General features: G+C 41.1%; 4 protein-coding genes and 1 pseudogene across 6 annotated transcripts; 1 reads left to right on the top strand and 4 right to left on the bottom strand.

Annotated features, from left to right (window-relative positions):
- The first annotated feature begins 2,032 nt into the window (after positions 1-2,032).
- Positions 2,033-3,699, top strand: LOC107276102 (cytochrome P450 89A2-like; annotated as a pseudogene).
- A 1,358-nt stretch (positions 3,700-5,057) lies between these two features.
- On the bottom strand, positions 5,058-8,649 carry LOC107276345 (aquaporin NIP3-3-like). Its single transcript, NM_001425693.1, has 5 exons — positions 6,646-8,649; positions 5,854-6,273; positions 5,695-5,756; positions 5,416-5,573; positions 5,058-5,316 (listed from the first exon to the last, which is right to left on the bottom strand). The coding sequence occupies exons 1-4, from the start codon at positions 6,850-6,852 to the stop codon at positions 5,426-5,428; spliced, it is 837 nt and encodes a 278-aa protein (NP_001412622.1). The 5' UTR covers positions 6,853-8,649; the 3' UTR covers positions 5,058-5,316; positions 5,416-5,425.
- A 3,861-nt stretch (positions 8,650-12,510) lies between these two features.
- Positions 12,511-14,558, bottom strand: LOC107276042 (aquaporin NIP3-2-like). The gene is made up of 5 exons (XM_015794152.3): positions 13,946-14,558; positions 13,423-13,842; positions 13,248-13,309; positions 12,857-13,014; positions 12,511-12,760 (listed from the first exon to the last, which is right to left on the bottom strand). Exons 1-4 carry the CDS (start codon positions 14,231-14,233, stop codon positions 12,867-12,869), a joined length of 918 nt encoding a protein of 305 aa, XP_015649638.1. The 5' UTR covers positions 14,234-14,558; the 3' UTR covers positions 12,511-12,760; positions 12,857-12,866.
- Positions 14,559-18,506: 3,948 nt separating this feature from the next.
- LOC107278487 (aquaporin NIP3-2-like) lies at positions 18,507-21,019 on the bottom strand. Its single transcript, XM_015794467.3, has 2 exons — positions 19,891-21,019; positions 18,507-19,123 (listed from the first exon to the last, which is right to left on the bottom strand). The coding sequence occupies exons 1-2, from the start codon at positions 20,140-20,142 to the stop codon at positions 18,590-18,592; spliced, it is 786 nt and encodes a 261-aa protein (XP_015649953.1). The 5' UTR covers positions 20,143-21,019; the 3' UTR covers positions 18,507-18,589.
- A 163-nt stretch (positions 21,020-21,182) lies between these two features.
- Positions 21,183-26,493, bottom strand: LOC4344670 (monodehydroascorbate reductase 5, chlorplastic-like). Of its 3 annotated transcripts, none has more exons than NM_001422380.1 (17): positions 26,300-26,493; positions 26,015-26,213; positions 25,756-25,855; positions 25,477-25,554; positions 25,114-25,185; positions 24,908-25,026; positions 24,597-24,681; positions 24,354-24,443; positions 24,170-24,271; positions 24,002-24,091; positions 23,585-23,665; positions 22,957-23,028; positions 22,783-22,877; positions 22,620-22,708; positions 22,461-22,523; positions 22,335-22,378; positions 21,183-21,985 (listed from the first exon to the last, which is right to left on the bottom strand). In NM_001422380.1, exons 1-17 carry the CDS (start codon positions 26,307-26,309, stop codon positions 21,854-21,856), a joined length of 1,521 nt encoding a protein of 506 aa, NP_001409309.1. In that variant the 5' UTR covers positions 26,310-26,493; the 3' UTR covers positions 21,183-21,853. The 3 variants fall into 3 exon arrangements, with proteins under 3 accessions (NP_001409309.1, NP_001409308.1, NP_001409310.1); NM_001422379.1 differs by having other exon boundaries at positions 26,015-26,201; NM_001422381.1 differs by having other exon boundaries at positions 26,015-26,493.
- Positions 26,494-27,084: the final 591 nt, after the last annotated feature.

Genomic DNA, 27,084 nt, shown 5'->3' with positions numbered 1-27,084 from the left:
CATCACCTCAATTATTTCTAGCCTTTAGATGATAGATCTATGGTCTTAATTGTCTCTTCTTTCTTCTCTCATAAAAACATGCAATATCAATTATTTTTGGGCCCAAAATTGTTTCAAATTTGTTTTAGTTTTAATAATCAAATTACTTTTTATTTGTACATATTATGCAAATTAATTTTTCGCAGCAACGCCGCGGGGTATTCATCTAGTTAATGTTAAACATTTGCTGATGCCACCGATATAATTACTGAAAATAGATATGTGATGAGACATGGAAAAATTGCATTTACATTAACATATCTTTGTATCACAATAAAAGAAGAGAAAATGCACTTTATTAGGTATGCACAATGAAGAATTCTTGTTACCATAACTAAAAACAGCTATACAAATAAAATAAAATAATTTTTAATTATTTATCTAAATAAAAGTGTGTCTAAATTTATAGCTAAAAATTACTTATATTTTGAGATGGAAGGTAGCATTAAAAGTAATTATTGACACATTATTGGGTATCTAAACTTGATCATGGAGGTAGTAGAATTTTGGTGTATTTTACACTCCGAATTTCTGGTAGTGGTAATGTCAGCATGGATAAATATATTCTTTTGGGCCTATAAAAAAGGAATAGACTTTTTTAGATACGACTACCCAGTGCACGGTCGCTGGTTTGGTTAAACCATCGACCACTTTATCCCATGTGATGTATAAATACTTCTTTGCCACTAATATAGATCGGTCACTAGTGTATCTTTTAAACCTTATATTATATTTAAGATATTTTTTTACCATTGTACTCTGCTTAAAATATGTGATAAAACAAGTTCAATGTTGAATATATTCAAACATTTTATTGATCTAAAAGTAGTTCATTAAAATTGCAAAAGTAACTTAGCTATGCAATAGGAGTAACTATTTAGAGCATTAGAAGTAATTACATCATGATGAGTTGAAATAAGAAACTATGTGGAGTAAATCCACAAGCACAATGTAGAGAAGATATTTTCAAGTAAATATATATATTCTTTATTTAAACTAATCACTATATTATTTAAAAAATAAAATCTTGCGTCATATAGAAGGTAACTCTTCATGATATTAAAACTAACTACACTATTAGAGGGAAGCAACTTTTAAAGTAATAGAAGTAACTCTTCATAATATTAGAAGTAAACACACTTCTAGAGAGAAGTAACTATAAAAAATAAAATTAAAATAACTCTTTAAGATATTAGAAGTAACTGTACTGCTAGAGAGAATTAGTTCTTCACGTCGTTAGAAATAACTACACTGCTATAAGGATGTAACTTTTCATATTATTAGAAGTAACTACACTTATAGAGGAATTAAGAAAAAAAAATTAAATATATTCAATATTGGACTCATTTATCACATGTTTCAAGTATAGTATGATGGTTCAAACAGATCATAAAAATAACATACGGTCTTAAAAAAATATAGACCATCAAAGGTTCTATAAAAAAAGAAAATATATTAGTGTTGTTAGCCTTGGTAGCATACACGTGAATCGACACGACAACTAACAATTAGCATGTTGTCCTCTTTTTCTGACAAGTGGTCTCGTTTCCATGTTTCTTTGTCAGTACAACATCCATGTGTTCGTATCTCAGTCATTATTAACTGATTGGTTAGGATAACTATTTCCGATGCTATAGGTAGTTACTTCTATTGCAAAGCTAAATTATTTCTACAATTTAAATAAATTACTTTTAAATTAAGTAAACTCTTTAAGTGTTTGCATATATTCAATATTGGACTCGTCTATAGTATATTTTGAGTAGAACATGATGATATAAATGAAAGTGAAATATAATATGTGGTCGGTGGTGTGTTGCCATTGCAGTGAAAGCAAGTCTGTCTCTCCGATAGCACGAAGACGTACGGCTACCAGACGCGTCGTGCAATAACACAAAACCGAGATAGCTCTCTCGATTTAGATTTCCCGCCGAACTTTTTTCCCCCTCCCGTATAAATATCCCTCCACTGTGAGCAGCGGGAGTGGAAAAAAATAATCCGAGAGGTTTAGCCATGGAGGACTGGCTCTTCTACTCCCTCACCTCGCTGCTCTGCCTCGCGTGCTCGCTGCTGCTGCGCGCCCGCGCCTCGGCGGCGGCGGCGCCGCTGCCGCCGGGGCCGAGGACGGTGCCGGTGCTGGGCCCGCTGCTGTTCCTCGCGCGGAGGGACATCGACGTCGAGCCGACGCTGCGGCGGATCGCGGCGGAGCACGGCCCGGTGTTCACGTTCGCGCCGCTGGGGCCGACGATCTTCGTGGCGGCGCGTGGCGCGGCGTACCGCGCGCTGGTGCAGCGCGGGGCGGCGTTCGCGTCGCGCCCCCGCGCCGTCAGCCCGGCGTCCGTATGGCCCCACCTGGACGGCCCTCCGGCCGGCCCGCCTCCGCGCGTTCTCCGGCGCGCGACGCTGTGTGCTCGATGCCCTCGTCTCCCACGTCCGCGGCGAGGGCGGTGCTCCGGTGACCGTGATGGAGCCCTTCCGGTACGCGATGCTCTGCCTCCTGTTGCACATGTGCTTCGGCGACCGCCCCGGCGACGCGCGGGTGAGGGCGATCGAGGCGATGCAGCGCGACCTCTCGCAAACTTCCCCGGCTTCGAGGTCTTCGCCTTCCTCCCGCCGATCACCAAGCTCGTGTTCCGGAAGCGGTGGAACAAGATGGTGTCGCTGCGGCGGCGGCAGGAGGAGCTGTTCGTCCCGCTCATGCGCGCCAGGAGGGAGGCCGGCGCCGGCGGCGACTGCTATGTGGACTCCCTCGTGAAGCTCACCATCCCGGAGGACGGCGGGCGGGGGCTCAACGACGGCGAGATCGTCAGCCTCTGCTCCGAGTTCATGAGCGCCGGCACCGACACCACGGCCACCGTGCTGCAGTGGATACTAGCCAACCTCGTCAAGAACCCGGCGATGCAGGACAGGCTCATGGAAGAGATCGCCGCCGCCGTGGCCGGCGACGGCGAGGTGCGAGAGGAGGATCTCCAGGCGATGCCGTACCTCAAGGCGGTGGTGCTGGAAGGTCTCCGGCGACATTCGCCCGGCCTCTACGCGCTCCCGCGCGCCGTGGAAGACGAGACGACGCTGGACGGGTACCGCGTGCCGGCGAACACGCCGGTGAACTTCGCGGTGAGGGAGATCGGGCTCGACAGCGAGGTGTGGACCTCGCCGGAGGTGTTCCGGCCGGAGCGGTTCCTCGCCGGCGGCGAGGGCGAGGACGTGGACCTCACCGGCAGCAAGGAGATAAAGATGATGCCGTTCGGCGCCGGGCGGAGGGTGTGCCCCGGCATGGCGCTGGCGCTGCTCCACCTCGAGTACTTCGTCGCCAACCTCGTCTGGGAGTTCGACTGGCGCGAGGTCGCCGGCGACGAGGTCGACCTCACCGAGAAGATGCTCGAGTTCACCGTCGCGAGACGCGTATTTTTGTATTAAGAGGAATAAATGTATTTACAGAACGGGACTGAAAAATAAAAAGAAAGGGACAGGGTACAGGAGAGGGGAAGAGAAAAGTAGAAGCCTAATCTCTCGAATGATTTGGCGACCAAAGAACAAGCGAAGGGACTGTCATGGTCGGTATGGCTGATCTAGCCATCCGCCAGAGGTCCGCTTCCCCCTCATAGCCCTAGCTATCTCCATCCAAGGTCTGATCTTCTGGTTGAAGACCCGGTTGTTCCTTTCCTTCCAGATTGTCCATGCTACCAGTGCCGCAATTGTGTCGAACCCTCGGCGATGGTCTTTAATCATCCTTTTGCGACTGTCACACAACAGGCATGAAAGAACTGCTCATTGAGAGGTAGACATTCAGAATGACCGATAGCAGTAAGAGCAATCCACCAAAGCTGCCGAGAGTCCGGGCATGCGACCAGGAGATGATCAATCGTTTCGTCGCATTGATCGCAGTGGGGGCAACGATCCGGGTGCGACAGACCTCGGCTTCGAAGGCGGTCCGCCGTCCAGCATCGGTTGAGAGCGACCAGCCAGAGGAAGTAACGGCATCGAGGAGGGGCGAAAGACTTCCAGATTGGCTTGTGTTGGAATTGAGTTCTCCCCAAGAAGAGAACCCGATAAGCCGAGCGGGAGGAGTACTACCCCGAGTTCTCCCAACACCAAGAAAGCTTGTCCGGCTCGTTAGACAGCTGCACCGATCGGAGGAGCTCCCAGAGCTTGAAGTATTCAAGGATCGCTTGCATCCCTAACGCCGAGGAGATATCACGAATCTATCTCCTGTCGTGTAGCGCCTCAGACACCGTGCGTTTGCCCCGCAACCGCCCTGGGACAGCCGCCCAAACAGCCAGTGCCAGCGACCGAATTGAAGCGCCCTGCAGCCAACAATCTTCCCAGAACAACACCGAGTTCCCGTCTCCCACCGAGCAAACCAAGGAGAGCGAGACAAGGTTGCGCTCCTTCTGCGAGACGGCCGTCTCACCGTTGCCATGAAGCGGCCGTCCAAGGCGATCGCTGCGATCAGCCGCCGCCGCCGTCACGGGTTCAGCTTGAACGAGCTAGGACCTCAACGATGGCGATGGCACCCGAACGGTCATTGGCTTCTCTTGCTGATCATGCTACTAATTAGCAATTCCGTTCCCGTAGAGGCAGCCGAAGGGTATTACCGGTTTGTCAAGCGGTGTGCACGTTAAAAGAGGCTCAAGGATGTAGTCGTCGCGGGCTCCCTGTGGATCTGCTTCTCCCTTGCTGCTTGGTTTCCTTAGGAAGTCTGGTTCCTATCCTCAGTTTCCTATCTAAGGATGGTTTAGTGCCACATAACATCTGTTCGGCGATGTACTGGGATTCATTCCCCTTGAACTCTGTCTTTATTAATAAAAGTAATCTTGTACCTTGTTCTGCTTAATTTCATAATTGTTCATATAGAAAAGTAGTTGTGAGATCCAATTTGCCGCTGTAACTTGATGCTGTCAGGAAAAAAATGTATATCTTAATGAGGGTTGTTTTGCTCAGAGACCTCGGAGTGATTCAATTGTTCTTTTCATAGAAGTGATTTAGTTTGTAGAATTGATGGACTTGGAGAAATCACACTTTATTGGGTATCTACACTGAAGTGTTCTTCTTACCATAGCTAAAAACAGCTATTACAAGTAATTATTGACATTTTGGTCTTGGAGCTAGTAAAAACAGCTATTACAAGTAATTATTGACATTTTGGTCACGGAGATAGTAAAAAAACAGCTATTAGAAGTAATTACAGTGTCTATACTTGATCATGGAGCTAGTAGAATTTTGTTTATTTACATTCTGGCGAAATGGTTATATCAGCATGCTCAAAGAGTCACAAGTTACCTGTAAAAAGACAGAGTTATTACTTATTTAAAATGTAATGGTCATATATCACAATATGATAAATGTTTTGATTTCCTTTACAATATTGTTTTACTTTACCTGGTGTAAACTACAGCTTAATTGCAACATAAGCCCCAGTTCCAGCTATAGCACCCAGTGGAGTTGCCACCAAGTAAACCCAAATCTGAGTATATCTCCCTGTGGCAATAGCCGCGCCAATTGTACGCGCCGGATTCATCGATGCTCCTGTTGATGGCCTGTTCAAATTATTCAAATCTAAATTATATTTTGTAAAATACAACACAAATAGTATTACATGACAGTTTAAAATACCCAGGAAAGCTATGTATTGTTCCTAATCAATCCATACGCACATACCCTGCCACAAGAATGTTCATCATGACTGTTGCCCCAACTGCCACTGCTATCAGTTCTTTCACCTGATGAAGATTTTGATCAAAAGGACAAAATTTGAATCAAACATTTCAAAGAAAAGAAAACCAAACTGATCAAAATACATCAGAAAACCACACTTACTGCATTAGGATCAGTGGCAAGAGCAGTGATGATGAACAGTAGAAAAAATGTTATTATGAACTCGACGAAAAACGCCTCAACCGTGCCGACATTTGGCACGGTGACAATCCCGGGGTTCACCGGATGATACAGACCTTTGACGGCGAAGGAGGCGGCGACGGCCCCGAGAATTTGTGAAGAAATGTAAGGTAGAAGATGAGCAGAAGGGAGGTGACCAAAGACGGCCATGGCGATGCTGATTGCAGGGTTCAGATGGCATCCTGATATGTGGATGAGGGACAGAACTAGAACAGTGACTGCTAAGCCTGCAGATGTTGCGATTCCGAGGAGCGTCTCGATACTTTTGTGTTGTTCATCCATGATGATGGTTGATAGCACGGTGAAGATCAGTATGAATGTGCCAAAGAACTCAGCACTGACCTGAAACATTTCAGAGATTCATCTGAAGAAAAAGATTACGGGGGAAAAAGGTTGTTGTCTGTCAGATATCTGTACATTTTCTGAAGAAGAAGAGAAAGAGGATGAGGAAGTTCAAGAATTTTGCTCTTATTGTTTAATCTATGGCCAATAAAGTGTGGAAAAATAAACTTTTATAACAACGTTTAACCAAACATTATTTATGGGCAAAACTTTTATAATACCTATGTTTTTAGCAGTTTAAAAGTCAGTACTGAAAAATAAACCTCAAAATTTACTCTAAAATTATATTTTAAAATTCAAATTTTGGTCACAACTGATAAGACAAAAAACAGACGATGAGAGGTGAAAATATGGGGTAAAAAAAGTGTGTACCTTCTTGAGGAGAGGAACAGATGATGGTATTATCTTTCTTAGGCCTAGATGCCACAGAGATTGCTGCTGAGTTTCATCAGAGAGCTCTGCAGGATCAGCATGGCATTGCGAGCTGACATTGCTGTCAATCCTGTGGTTGCTCTCACCAGTGTGCAAGGGAGGGATGGCAACTGCTACAGCTTCCATGCCACTCTTGTGCCCTTCCATCTTCTTCCTCCTGAGCTCAGAGTCAAGCTTTGCTACTAGATCTTGCTATAGGCAGAGCAATTCTTGGTTAATTTTCTGGTTGTCTGAACTTTGGATGAGGAGCATGGCATGCAGTGTGATAGGTGCTCTGTATATATAGGCCTCTGGATGACAGTGTGTCTAACGGGTAAAGACCGAAGATATAACTCATTTTATTATTATTAAAAAAGGCGTACAGGCATCTCCAATACAGCCTGATTTTCACATGCGTGTTAAATTGTATATATTTGATTTGAAACCAGTGGACTAATTTGCAGCAGCGAAGGTGATGGCGCTGAAGCTGCTACCACCTATCGAATTAAACATAATTATTTTATCTAATTTTTAGATAATATATGTATATTTTTATGGATTTTTGAAAAGCGGAAACGGGATGATGCCGCTGGGGAAGAAGACCAATGTATATTTTTACTAGCAGCCATGTCAACCATGTACCTCTATAATGGCAAGACCGAAGATATAACCTATTTCTATTATTATTATTATTATTATTATTATTAAAAAAGGCGTATAGGCATGCATCTCCAATGCGGCCCGGTTTTCACATGTGCGTTAAATTGTATATATTTGATTTAAAACCAGTGGACTAATTTGCAGCGACGGAGGTGATAGCCACCGAAGCTGCTGCTGCCGATCGAATTAAATGTAATCATTTTATCTATTTTTTAGATAATACATGTATATTTTCACGGATTTTTGAAAAGCGGAAACCGGATGATGTGGCAGGGGAAGAAGAGCAATGTATATTGCTAGCAGCCATGTCAACCATGTACCTCTCTTCTGTCAAAGCAACAGCTACTCCAGTCATGTATACAATGGGTACAATAGCTGTTTTTAAGTTTGATCTGAGCTGCGGCATGTCAAATGCAGATGACATATACATGCCACTTGAGAGATCAGCAATCAACCATGAACGTACCTAACACAAGTAGTATGAAGTGGGGGTGTCATACTCACATTGTCCGATCCTGATCGCTCCAAGGGTTTTTCAAATGCTATAGAAAGTCTAAAATGCCAATTGAAATTAATGCCAAGATTTTACTTACACTATATACACGGGCGCACTATGATAGCCGTATGTGTAAATATGTTTATTTTTATATGTAACTGCCTGTAATAGATCTTCTTTTAACCGTGCACATCCCCCGTGTATTATACATGCTATTGTGCTTTTAGGCCGCCGGTGTAGTTCAGAGCGAAGTGTCCACGAAAATCTATTTTGTACTATGTAGTGACCATCCCCTAACCTTGGTTACAACAAGGAGCTTGCCTATCAATATATTACTTCCTCTGTTCATATTTTGATAATATGTTTGTTTTGTGTCAAATATATTGCTATATATTTTTATTTATTTGATCACTTAAAAAATTAATTAGAAAAAAATCAAAACGACTTATAATATAAAATAGATGGAGCTAGTATTTTATTTTATACTATGTGCGACTTTCCTGCCCTTTTAAGTTTAAAACCAATGATATATATTTCTTCTGAATCTACTGTAGCGCACGGGCATTTGACTTAATGCATGCTTGATTACATGCAATGCATGTCTCTCAAAACTGTACGATCAGAATTAATGAGTGGATTAGCTGATGTTCTCAGCAGATATATGAAAATAAGCTCTTTTACTTAATTTGTAGTACACCCTTCGTACTGGTAAAGGAAGTCGTTTTGGACAGCGACACAGTCTCCAAAATATAACTTTGACTTTTTGTTTCTATAAAAATATTTATTGAAAAGTGATATATGTATACTTCTTGTGAAAGTATTTTTCAAGACAAATCTATTCATATGATTTTTATATTTTCAAACTCAACAACTTAGAGTTATTTATGATTTATATTTCTAAGGTTTGACTTAAATATTGTCCTAAACAACTTCTTTTACGAGTATGGAGGGAGTAGTTACTTGATAGTAAATGTATGACACATACAATTCAATTTCTACTATTAATTAATTTAGTTAAACCAATCGAATTCTGTGGCTTGGTACTACTAGATGTGTACGAGAAGCAAGTATATATATTAATTGATTTACAACGCGCGGTAATAAATAATTTAGCCGTGTTAATTAATTACTCGTCTTTGCAAGGCATGCATTAATAGCTCAGTGGTCAGCGCTAATCTTTTCCTCCCCTTTATGTCATCGCGTGAATTGGTCGCAATTTTTCATCAATTCGCAGAAAAAAGCCATGGTTTAGCTCCGGCAGCCGCTGAAATTCTGCATAAGTTTGAAGAAATATTACAAATATTCTCTCTCTCTCTCTCTCTCCGGCTAAGTTTGAAGGAAAAAACCATTGGTTTAGCTGGAACTGGAGTATATCACAAGATTAAGATGTGTGTTCATTTCTTTGACAAAATACCACAGTTGTCGACTTTTGTTGCCGTGGGGTTAATCTAGACAAAAATAACCTCAAAACTCACAATTGAACTCAAATATTTTAACTTGAACACACCTTCAATTACGCACGTGTACCTGGAATCATATGGAAAACTAATGTGGATAGAGGAAGTACCTGCAAGCTAGCTTTAGATAAATGCTGCTCCTTTGGAACACATGAAAAAAACCGTAGAGATAAGATGTCATACACAGTAGAGTCCTACCGGATTCTAAAACACATGAATTTTTGTAAGCAATGTCTTAATTTGAATAGTTCGTACTAAAATAGAACACAAAGAATCTTAGAGGATTTACACTGAGCATAGAGAGAGAGAGAGAGAAAGTGCATTGCGTTTCTATATAAGGGAATGAAAACATGAGCACGAATCTCATATTTGTTTCCTATGGAATGAAGGCCTAGAAAACCAATCCATATGATTTTATTCCTTTATTGCAAGGACCTCATTGAAAATATTTCGCAAGGATTGAAATCCTTTGAATTTCCTCTCTTGTCGTAGAGGAAAACAAGAAGGATCTAAGTTGCCCATTTCTCATAAAATGGAACTAGCTAATAGAATAGGACGTTACCAGTTGGTTTTGCCATTAATTTGACACATCTACAAGATCAAAAGTTATTGTTCACACAACTAAGCATGTGTCTGGTTGGAGCAACGGGATGAGTCGGATTAAAGTGAATCCCTTTTCAGGGTGTTTGGTTTAAGGGACATGTGACATGGGATGATTTTTGAAAATGAATATTCTCTCTGAATCTGGGTTAGCTTCGTTCTGAAAATAGCGAAGCAATCCAACCCACCTCCTCTCTCTCATTAAATGTGGACCACACCCTTCCAACTATAAACAATAGGACCATTTCAACACTTATGACAAACACACAGATGGAATCATCACGAGCAAGTAGAATAGCATGCTATAAGCCAGCTACAAACACATATGGAGAAGATAAGAGAGGAGAGAAGGAAAGTGAGCTACTCTCTCCGTCCCACAAAAAATGCATTCCTAGCGTCCTGAGGTAGAATTAGTGGAGATGGAGAATGACTAAACTGCCCTTAATCATTAAAAAAAATAGTAAGAGTAGGTAAAGGGTATTGAAGGTATAAAACTTCTCGTTTTATATGCTAAGGATAGGTAGGATGATAGAAGTTGATTTTTAATGGAACAAAATTCAAACTCTAGAAGTTGAGTTTTTTTTAGGACGGAGGGAGTATAAATTTGTAGCCAGCTGCAACACAGACTCCAAGATGTTATGTGTGTATAAGAGATAGGACCAGATATTTATGGCGTAGTATAAATTTATAGGTAACTATTATATGAATAGACTATTAAATTGATTATAGAAGATTTGTAGCTAGTAACTGACTGTAGCTCTAAGGGGATTTGGACCAACTATCAACGTAACATATCCTATAAAAATAGACTTATTTACCCATGAGCCCAACAATTCAGAATTTCAGACCAAGTTATGCTGGCCTTGAGTTCCGCTGGCCCATCTATAGAATACGACGAAGAATGCAGGCTGTGTTCGACTGCCATAGTTCCGAATCCACCTCTAGCTCATTCCAAACTGCTAAACGATGTGATTTTTATAAAAATTTTCTACATAAAAGTTGGTTTAAAAAACACATTAATCTTTTTTAAAAATAGTTAATATTTAATTAATCGTACACTAATGAGTGAGTCGTTTATTTTTCGTGTGCGAGGGATTAGCTCCCAACCTCAACAGCTGAACATAGCCCGTGCCATAAATCTCCCAATGGTAAATATAAATTCCATGTAGGTCATGCAAGTAAGTTCAGGCCTAGCTCATCGATGCCAGGGGCGGGCCCAGGATTTTCAACTTGGGTATTCGAAATTAGAAGAGGAAGAAAAAAATTTTCAACCCAAAGTCTAATAGTTGTATAATATATAACGGTATGAACATGATTTCATAAAGTCATAGATGCATGGATATAATTGATCATAAATTGAATGTGTTAAGCATATTAGAGTATAATACTAAACTATTAATTGACAAAACATATCAAATTTGTGAAATTCTCATCCTTACTCACATCACTAATATAGCGGTTCAGTTGATAACCATAAATCATTCCTAGATTCAAATTTTAAATCAAAAATGTATGAACAATATCCATGCTAGATTCAGACATTCAGTCATTCAAGTATGAATTAAATCATAAATTTCTAATCCAAAGTTCCTACTTAGCCAACTAGGGAAGAGTTAGTGAGTCATTGTCTCAGTGAGGTACCGACTTCGTCACCTCGTCGTCGACGGCAACGGCAGGTCGGTGGCCGGTGGCGGCGACGCGGCGCGGCGCCCTGCGCCCCTGCGATTGCGGGCTGGCAGGCTGCCGTGGTCGGTGCCTCGGTGGAGCGTAGGCAGGCAGGCAGGCGCCAGGCGGCAACTCGTCGCCGCGGCGCCGCACCGGCGGGCGGCGGCGGCTGGAGCATGGAGACGGGCGCCGCAGGGGGATGCCGGATGCGCCGAGCGCCCGAGCCGCCAAGGCGCCGACGGCGCCGTGCGCGCCTACGCGGCGGCCGACGGCTGGACTGCTGGAGGCTGGAGGGCAGAGGCAGCCGGCACGTCGTCTCCTCGGGCGGGCCGGCGGCGGAGCGCGGACCAGCGAGTGGCGGCGCGCCGGCGCGTCGTCTCCTCCGGGCAGTCGGGCGGCTGACGCCTCAGCCTGGCGGCTGTCACGGGGGAGGGGAGAGTTGGATGGTGGTGAGGTGGAGAGATAGGGTTAGATGTTTGGGCTTTTCTTTATTTGGCCAATGGGCCTGAAATAGTGGGGAGAAAGATGGTGGGAGGGATAGAAATCGTTTTTAGTTGGGCTTCTTTTGAATAGGTAGGCCTTTTTCCCTTTTTTTCATATATGCATATGGAATATATACTTCATATATGTATTTTTTGTGCAAAAATCTTGGGTATTCATTTGAATACCCATGAATTGAAGTGGGCCCACCCCATTCGATGCTTCCTCCTTCTCCAAATATAAGACGTATTAGCTTTTAGTAGGGCCTGTAACATTGTAATTCTTGGATCATTGACAATTGCGGAATTAATGTCGTACAAAAATCCAATAGTATGCGCGGCACCAAACATTTTGTTAGTTCGATCACTAATCAAAAGTTGCAGATGCTGATTTTTAATAAAAGCATACACACATTATATTTTTAGAGAAAGGGAGTACATTTCAAAACATAAACTGCCCACCACTGGAGGAATATGAATACTAGCAATTCAAATTGAACTGTATATATTTTATTATTTATACATTAAAATGAAAAAAAATGAACTGTACAATTTCAGTACAAGAGAGACCACCAATTCATCATCACTACTACTTTGTGTATACATCTACATCTTAGGCAGTCCTAACATGCTGCTTGATCAATATCATGAATTTGTAAAGAATGTGCTGTATTTAAGTTCAGGTAGTTTAACATGCTCCAATGATCACTTTTTTTTCCCTGCAAAAAGGAAAACATTTTTTTATGTTATAACTGCACATACAAATACACACACACCGATTTTACACTAGTTCTACGATTGAATATTGTTCTTGCCTGAAGGTAACTACAGCTTGATTGCAAAATAAAACCCTTCTCCAGCTACAGCACCAAGTGGGGTAGCAACCAAATAAACCCAAATCTGTGTGTATCTCCCTGTTGCAATGGCCGGGCCAAGTGTTCTTGCTGGATTCATTGATGCTCCTGTCGATGGCCTGTTCCAAAAATATTCAAAACAGAAACAATTAAGCTTAGGAATTAACTATACAAAAAGAGAAAAATGAGCCAACCTAATTAATTAGCACGGCTACTTTAACAAGTGTTTTTATTAATTTTAAAAAAAAAGTTTAACAAGTGTTCAACTGCATGTTTAATATTTTTTTAGAAAACAACTGCATGTTTAGTATGCGGATCATTTCTGAATAATAATCGATCTATGTGTACATACCCTGCGACAAGAGCGTTCATCATGATTGTTGCTCCGACTGCCACTGCTATCAGCTCTTTAACCTGAACAAACATTATTTGAACATCATCAGCACACGAGCACAACATAAATTCAGACAAAGAGATACAAGAAAAAGGAATAAAATGTGATAAAAGTAGCTAGGAAATTTACTTACTGCATTGGGGTCAGTGGCAAGAGCAGTGATGATGAACAGTAGGACAAACGTTGTAACAAACTCCAGGAAGAATGCTTCCACTGTCCCAACCTTTGGCACCGTCACAATCCCGGGGTTCACCGGATGATACATCCCTTTGACGGCGAACGATGCGGTGATCGAGCCGAGGATTTGTGCAGCAATGTAAGGAAGAAGATGAGCAGGAGGAAGATGACCAAAGACAGTCATGGCAATGCTGACAGCCGGGTTCAGGTGGCAGCCTGAAATGTGGATGAGTGACAGAACCAGTACTGTCACTGCTAATCCTGCCGATGTCGCGATGCCGAGGAGGGACTCTACACCTTTGTGTTGTTCATCCATGATGATGGTGGACAGCACTGTGAAGATCAGTGTGAATGTGCCAAAGAACTCTGCACCCACCTGAAAGTTGAAGCAACAATATTGTCACAAATTCAGAGCTTCTTCATCTGAAGAACATAAATACTCTGAACTGAAGAAATGTTTTCTGTCAAAGTTTCAGTACCTTCTTGACAAGAGGAACTGGTGGTTTTATCTTTGGGAGGTCTACTGGATGCCATAGATGATGATGAGCTTCAGGAGTGGATTCTGCTGGATCAGCGTGCCGTTGCGAGCCGGCATTGGCGGCACCATTGACAAGCTCGAATGGCAGGATCTTGGAGCTCCCGGCTCTTGGAGAGATGATGATGGCGATCCTGTTGCTCTGATCACCTGCCTGCATCTGCATGGGAGGGACAGTAACAGAAGCTGAAGCAGCATCCATGCCCATGCTGCTCATCTTGCCCCCTTCCATGTTCAAAGGCAAGCTACTAATCAACTCTCAACTACTAGCTAATCAACTCTGATGGATTAAGATGGATGAGCTAATGCTTAGCTTTTGGGTTTCTTGATCTTGTTGTAGACAAAGGAATGTTTTTGTCTGAATCTTGGATGAGATGAGCATGGCATGCTGCATGAGGGATGCTGTATATATAGGCCTCTGAAATTCAGCTCGGTTTACGCATGCGCAAAAAAAAGATTTGAATCTTTGAAACCAATGAACTCTGAAAATTTTGCAGCGGCGGAGGCTGTGGCCGCCGAAGCACCTGCTGAATCAATCTATCCATGGATTTCGGAAAAGCGGAAATGGAATTGGGATGCCGCGGGGAAGAAGAGCAATGTGATTAGTTAAGTATATAATTAATTAATTAATTAATTGTTCAAATTAAAATGTCAACTTACCCTCTTCTCGAGTATTCGAGCACCAAATGAGAAGCACCAGTTGTTGTAGTATATCTGTCAAATAATTATAGTATTTCTTCTTGTGTGTTGTCGTCAGCTCTGAATTGATCTCTGGTTAAGACAGAATTAATTGATTAACGTTTGAATTAATATTCTGCAGTTAGCTGTAGATGAGATTGTTTGACCTGTTGGTTTAGCAGAAAAAACGTGTTAATTTTTCTCTTTTGATCTTGTTATATTAATTGATCAATCCCTGCAAACCAAAGCTGGATTAGAGAGTTGATACAACCATAATTATTAGTTAAACCTTGCTGTTAGAGGGATAATTTTCCAGCAGCAGCTTGAAGCTTCTATGCAAGAACTCAAGGCCAAGAGGATGCATGCGTTGACCTTGCCAAATCCTGCCTTTCCAAAAACCATGGATGCAGAATTGCAGACAGACGATGATCCGGAGCCGGTGTCTGCCTGCCGCTGCAAATTCTGATCTTTGATGGTATCAACTATTAACAGTTAGCACCATGCATGCCACACACGGCTCGCTCTTAGTGCGCGGAAGTCAAGGCACAAATATACTCCGTGCATTTTAAAATGTATGATGCCGTTAACTTTTTACATAACGTTTAATCATTGGTCTTATTAATAAAATTATATAAATATAATTTATTTTGTAGTGACTTATTTTATCATTAAATAGAGTATAATCCTAACTTATACTTTAACATATTTGTACTAAATTTTTTAATAATACGAATGGGTCAAACGTTTGTGCGAAAATCAACAGTGTCATATAACAGTATATAGTACAGTTCACTGCACCGTGCTGTTCATCCAAACATCAACCACACCACTGATCCAAGTTCGGAAATTCAGACATTGCTCATGGCCTTTGAGATGAGTAGGGAAGAGAAGGAAAGCAATGGTAGTGTTGCAGCAGTTGGTGTGCCGACAATGGAGCCAAGCGAGAGCAACAGGGTTGCCATCAAATCAATTGCTGGCACTGGGGCATATGTTGGAATAAACTTTAGTTACAAACACGTAGAACAAAAATTATGGAGAGATTCATGCAAATTACTAAATTTATTTCTTCTAGGTACATATATGTCTGTATATATATATACTTGTGACTAACCGAAACGATGTACTCCCTCTGTCTCAAAATATAATAACTTTTAGCCCTCAGGATTTGTCCCAAAATATAACAAATTGTCCATCAACATTCTCTTTCTAATCAATCACCATCCATCACCATCCTCCATCATTCACTTTTTACACCTACCTCCACTACTCATCCAATCATAACCCTCTACCACTCATTTCTACTTACTTTCTTAATAATCGTATCCAACCCTATAAGAAGCCTACTTTCTTAATAATCATACCCAACCCTAAAACTTCTTATATTCTGGGACGGAGGGAGTACTTTTGCAGCAGGAGTTCCATGGTTCTTGGAACTTACCGATCGATGAATTTCAGCCAAATGTAAATACATCAAATTCTTTTTATTCATGACCAAGTGGCATGTTAGGAAATGCTGTAGTGCAGATGCCACCAATGTAATTTTAATTTTGGGTTGGTCTGATATTTGTACATTCATTTTTTTAGAGTAAATTTCACAAAACTATATGTTTTGTGGTCCAAATTGTAGAAAACCACACACACTTTGACACTTGGCGCTTAAGTACGTATATTTTGGTAGTATAGTTTCACAAAACCACACTATCAATTAATGGATTCAGCCGTGATATGACGTGGGTGTTCCACTTAGGACAAGAACGTGGCATCCTATTACCAGCCATCGCACGAAATTAATAGGATGCCACGTCCTCATCCTAAGTGAAACAACTATGTCATCTTACATGTGAATCTGTTCATTGATAGTGTGGTTTTGTGAAACTACACTACCAAAATATATGTACTTGAGTGCCACGTGTCAATATGTATATAGTTTTCTATAATTTGGACTATAAAACATGTAGTTTTGTGAAATTTACTCTATTTTTTAAGGAAATATTTGCGTTGTCCATCAACTAGCAACTTGATGTGTTTAATACATCTATCCTTCTGCTTCTTTTAAACGTACAACTGCAACTCACTGAATCTATGCGATTCAAAGTGTTGTTATTAACACTCTCATGTTCTCATGTTGCGATAATGTTTTGTTTCCTGGTTTTGAAAGATCAGTTTGTCTGTCTCTCACACTGACAAATCACCATCTGGTAGTTCCCAATCTCCAGAAATAACAACCACAAGATTATAAATGCATGCATTATGAGATTGGTTATGCATGTAATTATCATATCACCACTAACTAGCTCATCAATGTTATGCTGAAATGTAAGAATCCAACCATTCATAATACTAGAATCAATCGAAAAAATACAACTAATTTAATATTAATACTACACAAGAACACATTCACCACCATCTACAAGAAGAAATGAGAAGAAATTAAGATGAGATTAGGGCTTGATGAGAGTGTAAGTGGCTGCTCCGGCGATGGCGCCGAGCGGCGGCGCGACGAGGTAGATCCACATTTGCCTGTACTCGCCCGTCGCCACCGCCGCCCCGATCGTCCTCGCCGGGTTCATCGACGGCCCCGTCGACGGCCTGAATAATTCCCAAATATTATTAGCATTTCTTCTTGATCCAAATAAAGCAAATGTAATGAGCTTAAAATTATGATTAATTTGTCATTCTCACGTACGTACCCTCCGACGAGAGCGTTCATCATGATCGCTGCAGCAATCGCAATGGCCACCAGCTCCTTGCTCTGCACAAATTCAAACAAAATTGAGTAAATTCCACTTTACACCGGGTAGAATGTATTCTTGTTTCATTTTGCACCAGGTTTAATATATACTAGAAAGTTAGCGTGCCTGACACGCTTTCTATTTTATAGCCTGTATATACTACTCCCTCCGTTTCACAATGTAATGACTTACATCGTGAAACGGAAGAAGTACTTAATAGTCTTTTATGTGTGGTCGCATATAGAATATTTAAGAATAAAGTATTTATAGTTTTTCTTTAGTGCCGGATTGTTTAATATTATGCCCATATCTTAGCAATGTCATATATTTAAATACGGAGAAAACAATAATGAATGGATGACAATAATATTAGAATGGAAATTGCTATGCATACGATAGAATAGGTACGATTTTTTTACGATCATGTCTTGCATGCGTATGATTGGGCTATGGAAACATGCTGGGCCCCACATTTGCCACATGCATCATACGTTGATCGTAAGAGGTTTCATGGTATATGTAGCAGTTCTCTATTAGAATAGGAGATGTCAAATATTGCTCTCAAAGGGAATAAAAGACATTCCTTGTAAAGCACAAAATTTGGAAGGGTGTTAACTGGGGCGTGTGCTAATTTTTTAACTCCCACTTAAGATTTCTGTTTTTCAGTTCATTATTTCTTTCTCATATATTGCATATATGCATGCGTGTGCGTAAGCTAGGTTGCTAGCAAACCTAGCTATGGTCAAAAGGCCCAGGTGGCTATCGGGGCTCCTGGGCTTCAGCTGGACCCGCTTGTGGTTAGCGATGCCATGGACAGGCGCACGCGAATGGGGTGTCAGGGCTAGGTGTGTGCCCACCTGAAGTTTTTTTTTTCCCGTATTCTCTAGAACATCTCCGGTTCTCCCTCCCAATGTGAGTACGATTCAATCACCCGTTTAGCTTTAGTAATATAGATTTTCACTTTGCACCAAGTATATCAAAATAATTTCCATTTTGCACAAGATTGTGTCATATAACTATTGAAAAATCTTATAAACCATGAGAGAAACTTGTGATTTTTTTTAATTTAGACCGCGTTTCATACAGTTTCATCCATATTTTATAAAATTTGATAAAATTTCGATTTGTTTCATACAGTGAAACTAGATGCACTTTACCTGGTGCAAAGCGCAATTTACTCAAATAGAGTAAATTCCAAATATCTCCAAATTTGAAATTATCCGACCAAAATTCTCTTCAATTGCACGGTAAAAGATGAAAAATATTAAAGATTGAGCACTTGCCGAGCTCGGGTCAGTGGCGACGGCGGTGATGACGAACACGAGCACGAAGGTGAGCGCCACCTCGACGACGAACGCCTCGCCGGCGCCGACGCCGGCGGCCGGCACGGTCGCCATGACGGCCGGCCGCGCCGGCCGGTACACGCCCTTGGCGAGGAACGCGGCGGCGAGGGAGGCCGCCGTCTGCACCGCCGCGTAGGGGAGGAGGTGGGCCGGCGGGAGGTGGCCGAGCGCGGCCATGGCGAGGCTCACCGCCGGGTTGAGGTGGGAGCCCGAGATGTGCACCACGGAGAGGACGACGGCGACGACGGCCAGCCCCGCCGACGCCGCCACGCCGACGAGGGTCTCGGCGCCGCCGTGCCGCGCGTCCATCACGACGGTGGACAGCACCGTGAAGACCAGGATGAACGTGCCGATGAACTCCGCCGCAGCCTATTGCAAGAAAAAAAAAGATGAAATTTTGGTAAATTTCGGAAATTTTGAATGATGTTTTGCTGCAGTTTTTGAACTTGAGCATGTTTTGGCTGAATTTGAACAATTATGTTTACCGAATTCGAACAAATTAGGAATTTTTAACAACCTATTGGACCCATGTAGTGAGGGCTCTATGTGGGAAATCCAAAATATTTCCGGCACTCCACTAAAAATATATATATCTCCAGGCAACAATGGAAACAAAACTCGGAATTTTGGACGGAAAAGGTTCAATTGAACTGATTTTGGCCACATATTAATATTTTTGGACTCAAAAGTATATTTTCCGGTAAAAACATATGAATATTTTTTCTTAATTAAAAAAATTGTGTTTTTAGTTCCCATCAGGAGACCGAAATTTCCGAAAAGGTGCTAATAGGGATACGGCGTGCATGCGTGCATTTACGCACGTTGTGAGTGTTTACGTTTGTACTGTGTTTCTCAAAGAAAAAAATAAATACTACCTCCATACTAAAATAATTGTAATTTTAGGTTACTATCATATATTAAGGTTTTAAAAAAAGATTACGATGCCACTCATTAAATGAAATATAGGTAAGAGTGGTTAAGGGTAGAATAGAAAAAAATTTGAATGAGAATTGATTGATGAGACAATTAATACTCTATTGTGACAACTATTTTGGAATACACTTAAATCCTAAAAATACAATTATTACGGGACGGAGTTAGCATCGAACACTTAGTAGAGTACATTTTCTTAATACCTTCTTGACAAGTGGCACCTCTTTGGCACGCCCTTGCTGCTGATCATGATCGTCAGTCTGAGGTTTGCCAGTCGTCTTCTCCGGCGACTCGACCGGCACCACCACCATGGAGAAGCCCGGTGATCTCGGGGTGGTGCTGCCGCCGGCGGCGGCGGAGAGGCTCCGGTCAACCGGCGACGCCGAGCACAAGTCGATGGCCACTTGATTGTGATTTTCATCACTACTACTCACCATCACCATGTTCTCAGCCATATCTCTCGGTTAATCTCTCAGCAATGTTAATAATGCACTTTACTTTCTCCTGAAATGCTACACTGACAATGATCTTCTCATGGTGGTGATTAAGAAGATTCATTCATGTTACAAAACAGGTATTTATAAGGTGTTTAATGAGAGGATAAAATTATTAATTAGAGATTGGTTGAATATATATAGTCCAAACAAGGAGTCACCAAAGTCCAGTGCTGCATTGGAAGCATTTGTCTGAGCCTAGAGCCTAGGAGAATATGATGAGGAATATCTGGATGAAAAGCTAATCAGATAGTGTATCAACAAGGAGATTAATGGTGAGTCAGTGTTTTACCTGCATTGTCTTGTGGCCTCCTGCCAGGAAGAGTTTGATTGGATGTGACGAAGGCATATATTCAAATAGATTATATTCTTGTGCATATTCCAAGGATTTTTTTTTTAAAAAATGATAGTAATGTAAGGAAGATTCATGGCACATCATATTTTTGCATGTATGGAGGTATTGGAGTGTAAATTTCACAACACTTTCTCTTGAACCAAGCCATAGATATTGAATGGTATATTGAATTATGGATCATATGCATATGAACTGATCAACATGTTTTAACTTGCAAGAATTGCCTGTTTGTAGAGTACTGTAATTTCTTTCTTATCTAAATCAACTCTTTTACTAGTATATCAGCATCCAACCCATAACCTATCCAGCAGAAACAATATTTGTGAAAACACCAGAATAAAAATATATCAAGCACGTGTGATTATATAACCTTATAATAAAGGAAGAAAATACGAGTTTACTATGTTTTGTAACTTAAAAACTTGAATCCCAATTTCAGTTCAAGTCCTGCGGGTGACAGCGTTATTTGTGCCTGTACTAACAGAATCAGGTGATTAATAATTCTTAATTTACAATAATCAGCAGAAAACAAAGCTAGGCTGCAGAACAAGCAAACTGATTAATTGTGGTCTTTAAACTATGAAGCCGTTGGATGTATGAACCCAACGAAGTCCATTTGAATGCGATTTATTATTGGCTGCCTGACTTCCATTTGAAACTCTGTTCGCATGAATACGATTTATTCCATTTGCAACTCTGCTCACATGCAGTACATGACCATTTCATAGAACAAAAAAAAATGCAGTAGTATGATTCAGAATAAGAGAAGTCAAGTATTTATCAGATACATGAGCCATGATTAAATAAATGACACAAGAATAATTCCACCACGTTGTCATGGTGATCATTTGGGCTTGGCCTTGTCATAAACTAGTACAGAGAATACTACTAGGACAAACAATTCCTGGTTTTGTGTAGGTTAGATATATATATAAACTGCATAAACAAGAATATCAGTGAAGCACTGCTCAGAAAACGAAATCGTCCTTTCGTACAAGCCATGGTATGCAGACCCGTTATTAAACTTCTACCAGGATGCTGACCCCACTTACAGTGACCCCTTCTTTAACCGGTAACAACAGTTTGGAGAGAATGAGAGAAAGTAACATTCCATGGGTTTCATTATCATATCTTTATCAAACCCCTCAAAGGGCAACCAAGTTTATTTCAAATTGGAAATGCGAACGTAGGTACATCTAAGAATTTTACAATCCCGCATAAACGAATGCCGTGGGATTGTGGAGAATTATTGTTGAAGTCTCGGTGTTTTAAAAGATGTAACAGGACACAAACTGAATTTTTCTAGATGCTTGAGAGCTAAACAGAAGAACCAGAGTGGAGAGAGCTTCTTGCGATCTCTAAGGCATCCTCGACAGAGGTTGCACTTTTGAGCTTAGCTTTGTCTACAACGGGCTGAGACTTAGCGAGTTGAGGAAGAAGCGAAAATTCCTGAAATATGGTGGAGGTTTCATCAGAACTAGGTATGCTGCTTATAGTCAAATAACTTGCAGTTCAGAATTAAGTTCAAAGGAACAGAAAAGAAAGATCCAAATAAGCAAATACTCCCTCCGTCCCAAAATAAGTGCAGTTTTGCACTATTCACGTTCAACGTTTGACCGTTCGTCTTATTAGAAATTTTTTTATGATTAGTATTTTTATTGCTATTAGATGATAAAACATGAATAATACTTTATGTGTGACTAAATATTTTCAAAATTTTTAAATAAGACGGACGGTCAAACGTTGGGCACGGAGGTAGTATTTTGTTATGACAGAAGTTATGCCAGTAGTTTATTACCTCTGAGCTACCACTCTCAAGGAAAACACCCTTCAGTCGACTATCTGCACAGTACAAGAAGGCAAAGGTAATAAGATGTGCAAATGAGAGTACAAAGATACTCTAGAGTGAAAGACAACTGATTACCAGAGTCAATCCAGAAGGTAGCAATCTTTGGTTCAAAGCTTCCCACTTCAATTGTTTCGCCAACTGCTCAGCACAACAGAGAGGGTATTGAGTTTGTGATTTTGAAGTCTAACAGGACATGCGTTATGTAGTAGGAATTACTTATGTTATATACTGTACCATTATCACCGTAAAATTGCCACCAAATTTTCCTTGAACTTCCTTCGTACTCAAAAACTCTTGAATAGAAATATGGAAGGTAGTCATACCTGCATCGTAATGGCAAATTAAAGCAGCACTAGCAGATGAACTAATGCAGTACACTTTCTACCCATTAACTTACGGCTTTGTGTGTGATGTTAGGAGTGCTTCAACACAGTGGTGTGCAGACTTCCGAGCATGATCCACATGCTCAACTCGAGTCATTCTATCATACATCTGCCAAAGAATTTGACAGAACATCATATTCTGGAATCCAATTCTTCATGATTATAAGATAAACGCAGTGAGCTCCTACCTTGAGGGGAAAAGCTGCTACATCTCCAATAGCAAAGATACCAGGTATACTAGTTCTAAACAAGGAATCAACCTGTAAAAGAAGTACTTAATTAGCTCTATTAAGAAATACTACCTCCGTTTCAGGTTATAAGACTTTCTAGCATTGCTCACATTCATATAGATGTTAATGAATCTAGGCACACATATATGTCTAGATTCATTAGCATATATATGAATGTGGGTAATGCTAGAAAGTCTTATAATATGAAACGGAGAAAGTAAGATATAGCAATTGATTATCAGGATGCCAAACATCTATGAAACACGTGTAGGATAACATATTAACATGTCCAAAGCAAAAAAAGAATACAATACCAAGGCTTTAACTGAAAAAATCATCTAATATGAGTCAGTTGGTGCGCTGTAAAATCGATCCTACTCAAGTTTCGCACATGAAGATCAAAACAAGCACAGATGCTCGGAAATTTCATGGGGAATGTAGTGGTTTTTTATTTTTTGTTCCAGGAATAACTGCCATAGATCACATTGCAGAATGCAGACTACTAGTACAAAAGTAAAACAACTACAGACTAATATGAGAATAAAACAAGATTCATTAACTTTATCATCAATAATTGAAAACAAACCTCTATTCCACCAACTTTAGTGTTGACCCCAACAGCTTCAAATGGGCCAATAACTGGTCTTGCTCCTATACCAACAATAACCTGAATTGACAAATGTTCTTGTTAAAATAATTTTAGAAGTGTCAGTGACTGCACGGATGATCAAATATAACAAAAAAAAAACTAGTTTAAATGTCTCAGTGATGCTGCTTGGAATGAGCTGATCTTCACTTAGTTTACATCAGCTCGCCAAGTATTTGACCACTCCTCAACATATGTGACTCATGATTAAGGCAATATTTGATAATCCACAGCATATGCAAATATTCAAGGCAATTTTTGATAACATACTTTCATCCTGAGCAACAAATAATTAAGATGATGAAACAAGATATTTGCACAAAAGAAGAAGAAGAAGAAGAAGAAGAAGGTCGTAACTGTATCAGCTTCAACTACAGATCCATCTTCAAGTACTGCAGATGACACCCTACCATCAGAGCCAGCTTCAAGTTTATCAATAAGAGCTCCCTGGTTGGAACAAAATATACATGAGCTCAAATATGTTGACAAAATAAATTAAACAAATGAACTTGACGAAGCTATTACCTTAATGAATTTGACACCATTTTGCTGATACAGTTCCTCATACTTCTTAGCAAGGGAAGGTGTAAAGAGTCTTGGCATAATGTGGTCCTCTGGGAATATAATCTATAAGCAGCTTTAATTAGAAAATTGCTTGTACAAATAAGAGTCTTCATAAAAAACTGAACAAGGAAACACTGTGGCTTACAGTTGTGTCGAGATTCCAGCCACAAGCTGCTGCTGCTACCTCCATGCCAATATAGCCCCCACCAATAACAACAATTTTCTTTGCTTTTCCCTATAAAGATAAAACAAACTATGATTTCAGCAATAAATGTTAAAAGGTGAGAATATGCAGGGAAAAAATTGAGATTATTTCTTCAAAGTCAAATGAGAGAATCCAGTTCTGGTGTACATGAAACATCTAGCACTATTTGTTGACAGGACATACCAATGAAGATACTAGAGAATCCGCATCAGCAACATCACGTATATAGTGAACTCCAGGCAAATTTCCTCCAATCTTAGCAGGTAACCTGAAAGGAAGCATCAACATTACAGATGGCAACAAACAACTTCTGGGTTTAATATAAAGCCTGTATCCATTCCATGCATACAATCTCAGTGAAGAAATTTTCATTTGATTACTATAGCATACAAGTTTATCTTAAGAATTCTGAGTGAAAAAAATCATGAAACCTCTAATCATGAATTCATATAAGGGCCTTGCAAAAGATAAATTTTCAACTGTTTGAAGGTTACCTTGAAGCTTCACAGCCAGTAGAAATAATAAGTGACCCATACTTCAGAATTTTCCCTGATGAAGTTTTTAAGGTATGTGTTTTGCCATCAAACGCTACAACTGGATCCTCATACAATACCTTAATAAGAGTTCAATGGCTTCAGATAGAGGTCATACTGTATTTTCAAACACATTGAATAATGTTTAACAATAGTGTCAAGACTACCTCTATGCCGTTCTCCTTGTACCATTCAGCAGTCTGCCTCTGCCCACCTGATCCAACACAGGTATGAAAGCCCTGCAACAAGACGAATCTCAAGAATTTGAGTCTATATGCCTAAATGGGTGGCTTTGGGCTGTACCCTTAATGGTTCAGTGTGAAGCGTACAAATCTCTCATATCAGCTAAAAGAACACTACAGAAAGTGTAATGCCAACAAACTGGAGCAGACTTCACTGAAGTCCAAATAAGCCATCATACAGAAATTTACAGTAGGCAAGGCCTTAGGTAGCGCACACCCACACCATCACCTACTAGCATAGCATGAACAAATGCTACTTATCATCATTAAGTTGTCCTGATTACTTACAGGTAGACGAGCAGGCTTCTTGTCTGGAGGGAAAAGATAGCCCTTTGTCAGTGCTGGTCGCTCATATGGCGGATACGCCTGCATTACAGTAAGCAAACCCCATCATAAATCTCAAAAAAAAAAATCAGCCAATCAATACATTGCAGTTACATGAGAACAATGACCAAACAACGCATTCATTTTCATATCATGAACACAGAAACCTTTTAACCCGGTTCTCTAATCAACATAGTAGCAAAAATTCGTGTTCCGAAACTCTGAACCAGATTGGGCACTAACCTCCTTGGAGACGATGCAAAGGCGGCCATCAGCCATGCCGTGCTCGACGAACGTCCTCGCCGCGTAACCGGCCGCGTTGCCTCCACCCACGATCACATACCTGCGACTCGGGTTCGGCAATTCATCAAACACCTGATGAGCATCCCATTTCTTCTTGGGCTTGGACACACCACCCACCCACCCACCCACTCCAAAGAACCAGAGAAAAAAAAACACTAAATCAGGCTCGGATCAAAGAACCAGAGAGCAAAACACCCACTCGCGATTCTCGTTGTCGAACCCCGCACCCGCCGCCGCGGAGACGCAGAATCTCCGGCGGGGAAGCACCGGGACAGCCCGCGCACCACCACCACCAAGCCCACGCTGCCGCAGCGCCCACGAGATGCACCCCTGCGACGACGCCGCCGCGGCCGTGGAAGCCATCTCCGCCGCCTTCCGCCGGAGAGCTACGGCCACCTCTCCAAGGGAGGGAACAATCGCTGCGTCAGGGGGACCTAGATGCAATTTCAGGAAGTTGCGGGGGGGCGGAGAGAGGAGGGAGAACCTGAGGTCATGGCCGTCTCTCTCGTCGGCGGCGGCGGCGCGGCCTTATAGGTGGAATAGTTTAAAGGGGAAGGGGTTGGGTGCGATTTGGCGGCGGAGGAGGGGCGCGGTGGCCGTTGAGGGAGGCCAAGGGGCGGCGACGGAGTGGAGAGAGAAAGAAGAAGATGGCCGTCGAGTTGAGAAGAGAATTGAATTGTTTTTTTTTTCTCTCCTCTTTGGATCTTTTGCATATATATGCTCTACTAGGAAATTGTATTTTGCTTCATGCCGAACTAAAGAATGGATGGATGATTTTGTGATAAATAATTGATATATAAAAAATATTTTTTAAAAGAAAATCATACGGTATTGCTTCAAAGAAATGCTAGAATCTTCAATGGTGATTATGGCACGGTGTTGCATTGCAGGTGATCGATTCCATTATTAACATGTGCAAAGCGTATGAAGATGCCCAAACTGTTTAATGATTGTACGCCGGCCTCAAAATGCTGTAATTCATTTGGTTTTCTTCCTGTGGCACCTCTCTAAGGTGATCTTTTATGTCTAAACTCTTATATAATAAATCATACTATTTAGAAGTTTAGGAAGCGTGCTACTCTTAACTTTTTCTTACAGAGAAGAGTGTAAATGGTTTGAATGTAGTTATGATTTTTTTTTAAAAAAAATTGATCTTTGGAACAGAGGAGTTTTTGGTGAGATGCCTATATTCGAAAAGAGAGATTTCTTTTCTTTAAGATTTGGAAAAGTTTTCTATGTTTCATATGAGGGTAAGATCAGCATTCGAAG

This window comes from Oryza sativa, chromosome 8, assembly GCF_034140825.1.
Source record: "Oryza sativa Japonica Group chromosome 8, ASM3414082v1".
Lineage (NCBI taxonomy): Eukaryota > Viridiplantae > Streptophyta > Magnoliopsida > Poales > Poaceae > Oryza > Oryza sativa.
This window is presented reverse-complemented; position numbering and strand designations above follow the sequence as displayed.

What these genes read in the sequence shown, in the direction of transcription:
- LOC107276345 (NM_001425693.1), bottom strand. Translation starts at nt 6,852, where the DNA reads ATGGAAGGGCACAAGAGTGGCATGGAAGCTGTAGCAGTTGCCATCCCT. An exon ending in CTGTTCCTCTCCTCAAGAAG is followed by an intron (nt 6,274 to 6,645) that starts GTACACACTTTT and finishes GAAATGTTTCAG; the next exon opens with GTCAGTGCTGAGTTCTTTGG. An exon ending in ATGAACATTCTTGTGGCAGG is followed by an intron (nt 5,574 to 5,694) that starts GTATGTGCGTAT and finishes TAATTTGAACAG; the next exon opens with GCCATCAACAGGAGCATCGA.
- LOC107276042 (XM_015794152.3), bottom strand. Translation starts at nt 14,233, where the DNA reads ATGGAAGGGGGCAAGATGAGCAGCATGGGCATGGATGCTGCTTCAGCT. An exon ending in CAGTTCCTCTTGTCAAGAAG is followed by an intron (nt 13,843 to 13,945) that starts GTACTGAAACTT and finishes TTCAACTTTCAG; the next exon opens with GTGGGTGCAGAGTTCTTTGG. An exon ending in ATGAACGCTCTTGTCGCAGG is followed by an intron (nt 13,015 to 13,247) that starts GTATGTACACAT and finishes TTTTTGGAACAG; the next exon opens with GCCATCGACAGGAGCATCAA.
- LOC107278487 (XM_015794467.3), bottom strand. Translation starts at nt 20,142, where the DNA reads ATGGCTGAGAACATGGTGATGGTGAGTAGTAGTGATGAAAATCACAAT. An exon ending in AGGTGCCACTTGTCAAGAAG is followed by an intron (nt 19,124 to 19,890) that starts GTATTAAGAAAA and finishes TTCTTGCAATAG; the next exon opens with GCTGCGGCGGAGTTCATCGG.
- LOC4344670 (NM_001422380.1), bottom strand. An exon ending in ACTGGCTGTGAAGCTTCAAG is followed by an intron (nt 24,682 to 24,907) that starts GTAACCTTCAAA and finishes GCTTCCTTTCAG; the next exon opens with GTTACCTGCTAAGATTGGAG. An exon ending in GCTGGAATCTCGACACAACT is followed by an intron (nt 24,272 to 24,353) that starts GTAAGCCACAGT and finishes AGCTGCTTATAG; the next exon opens with ATTATATTCCCAGAGGACCA.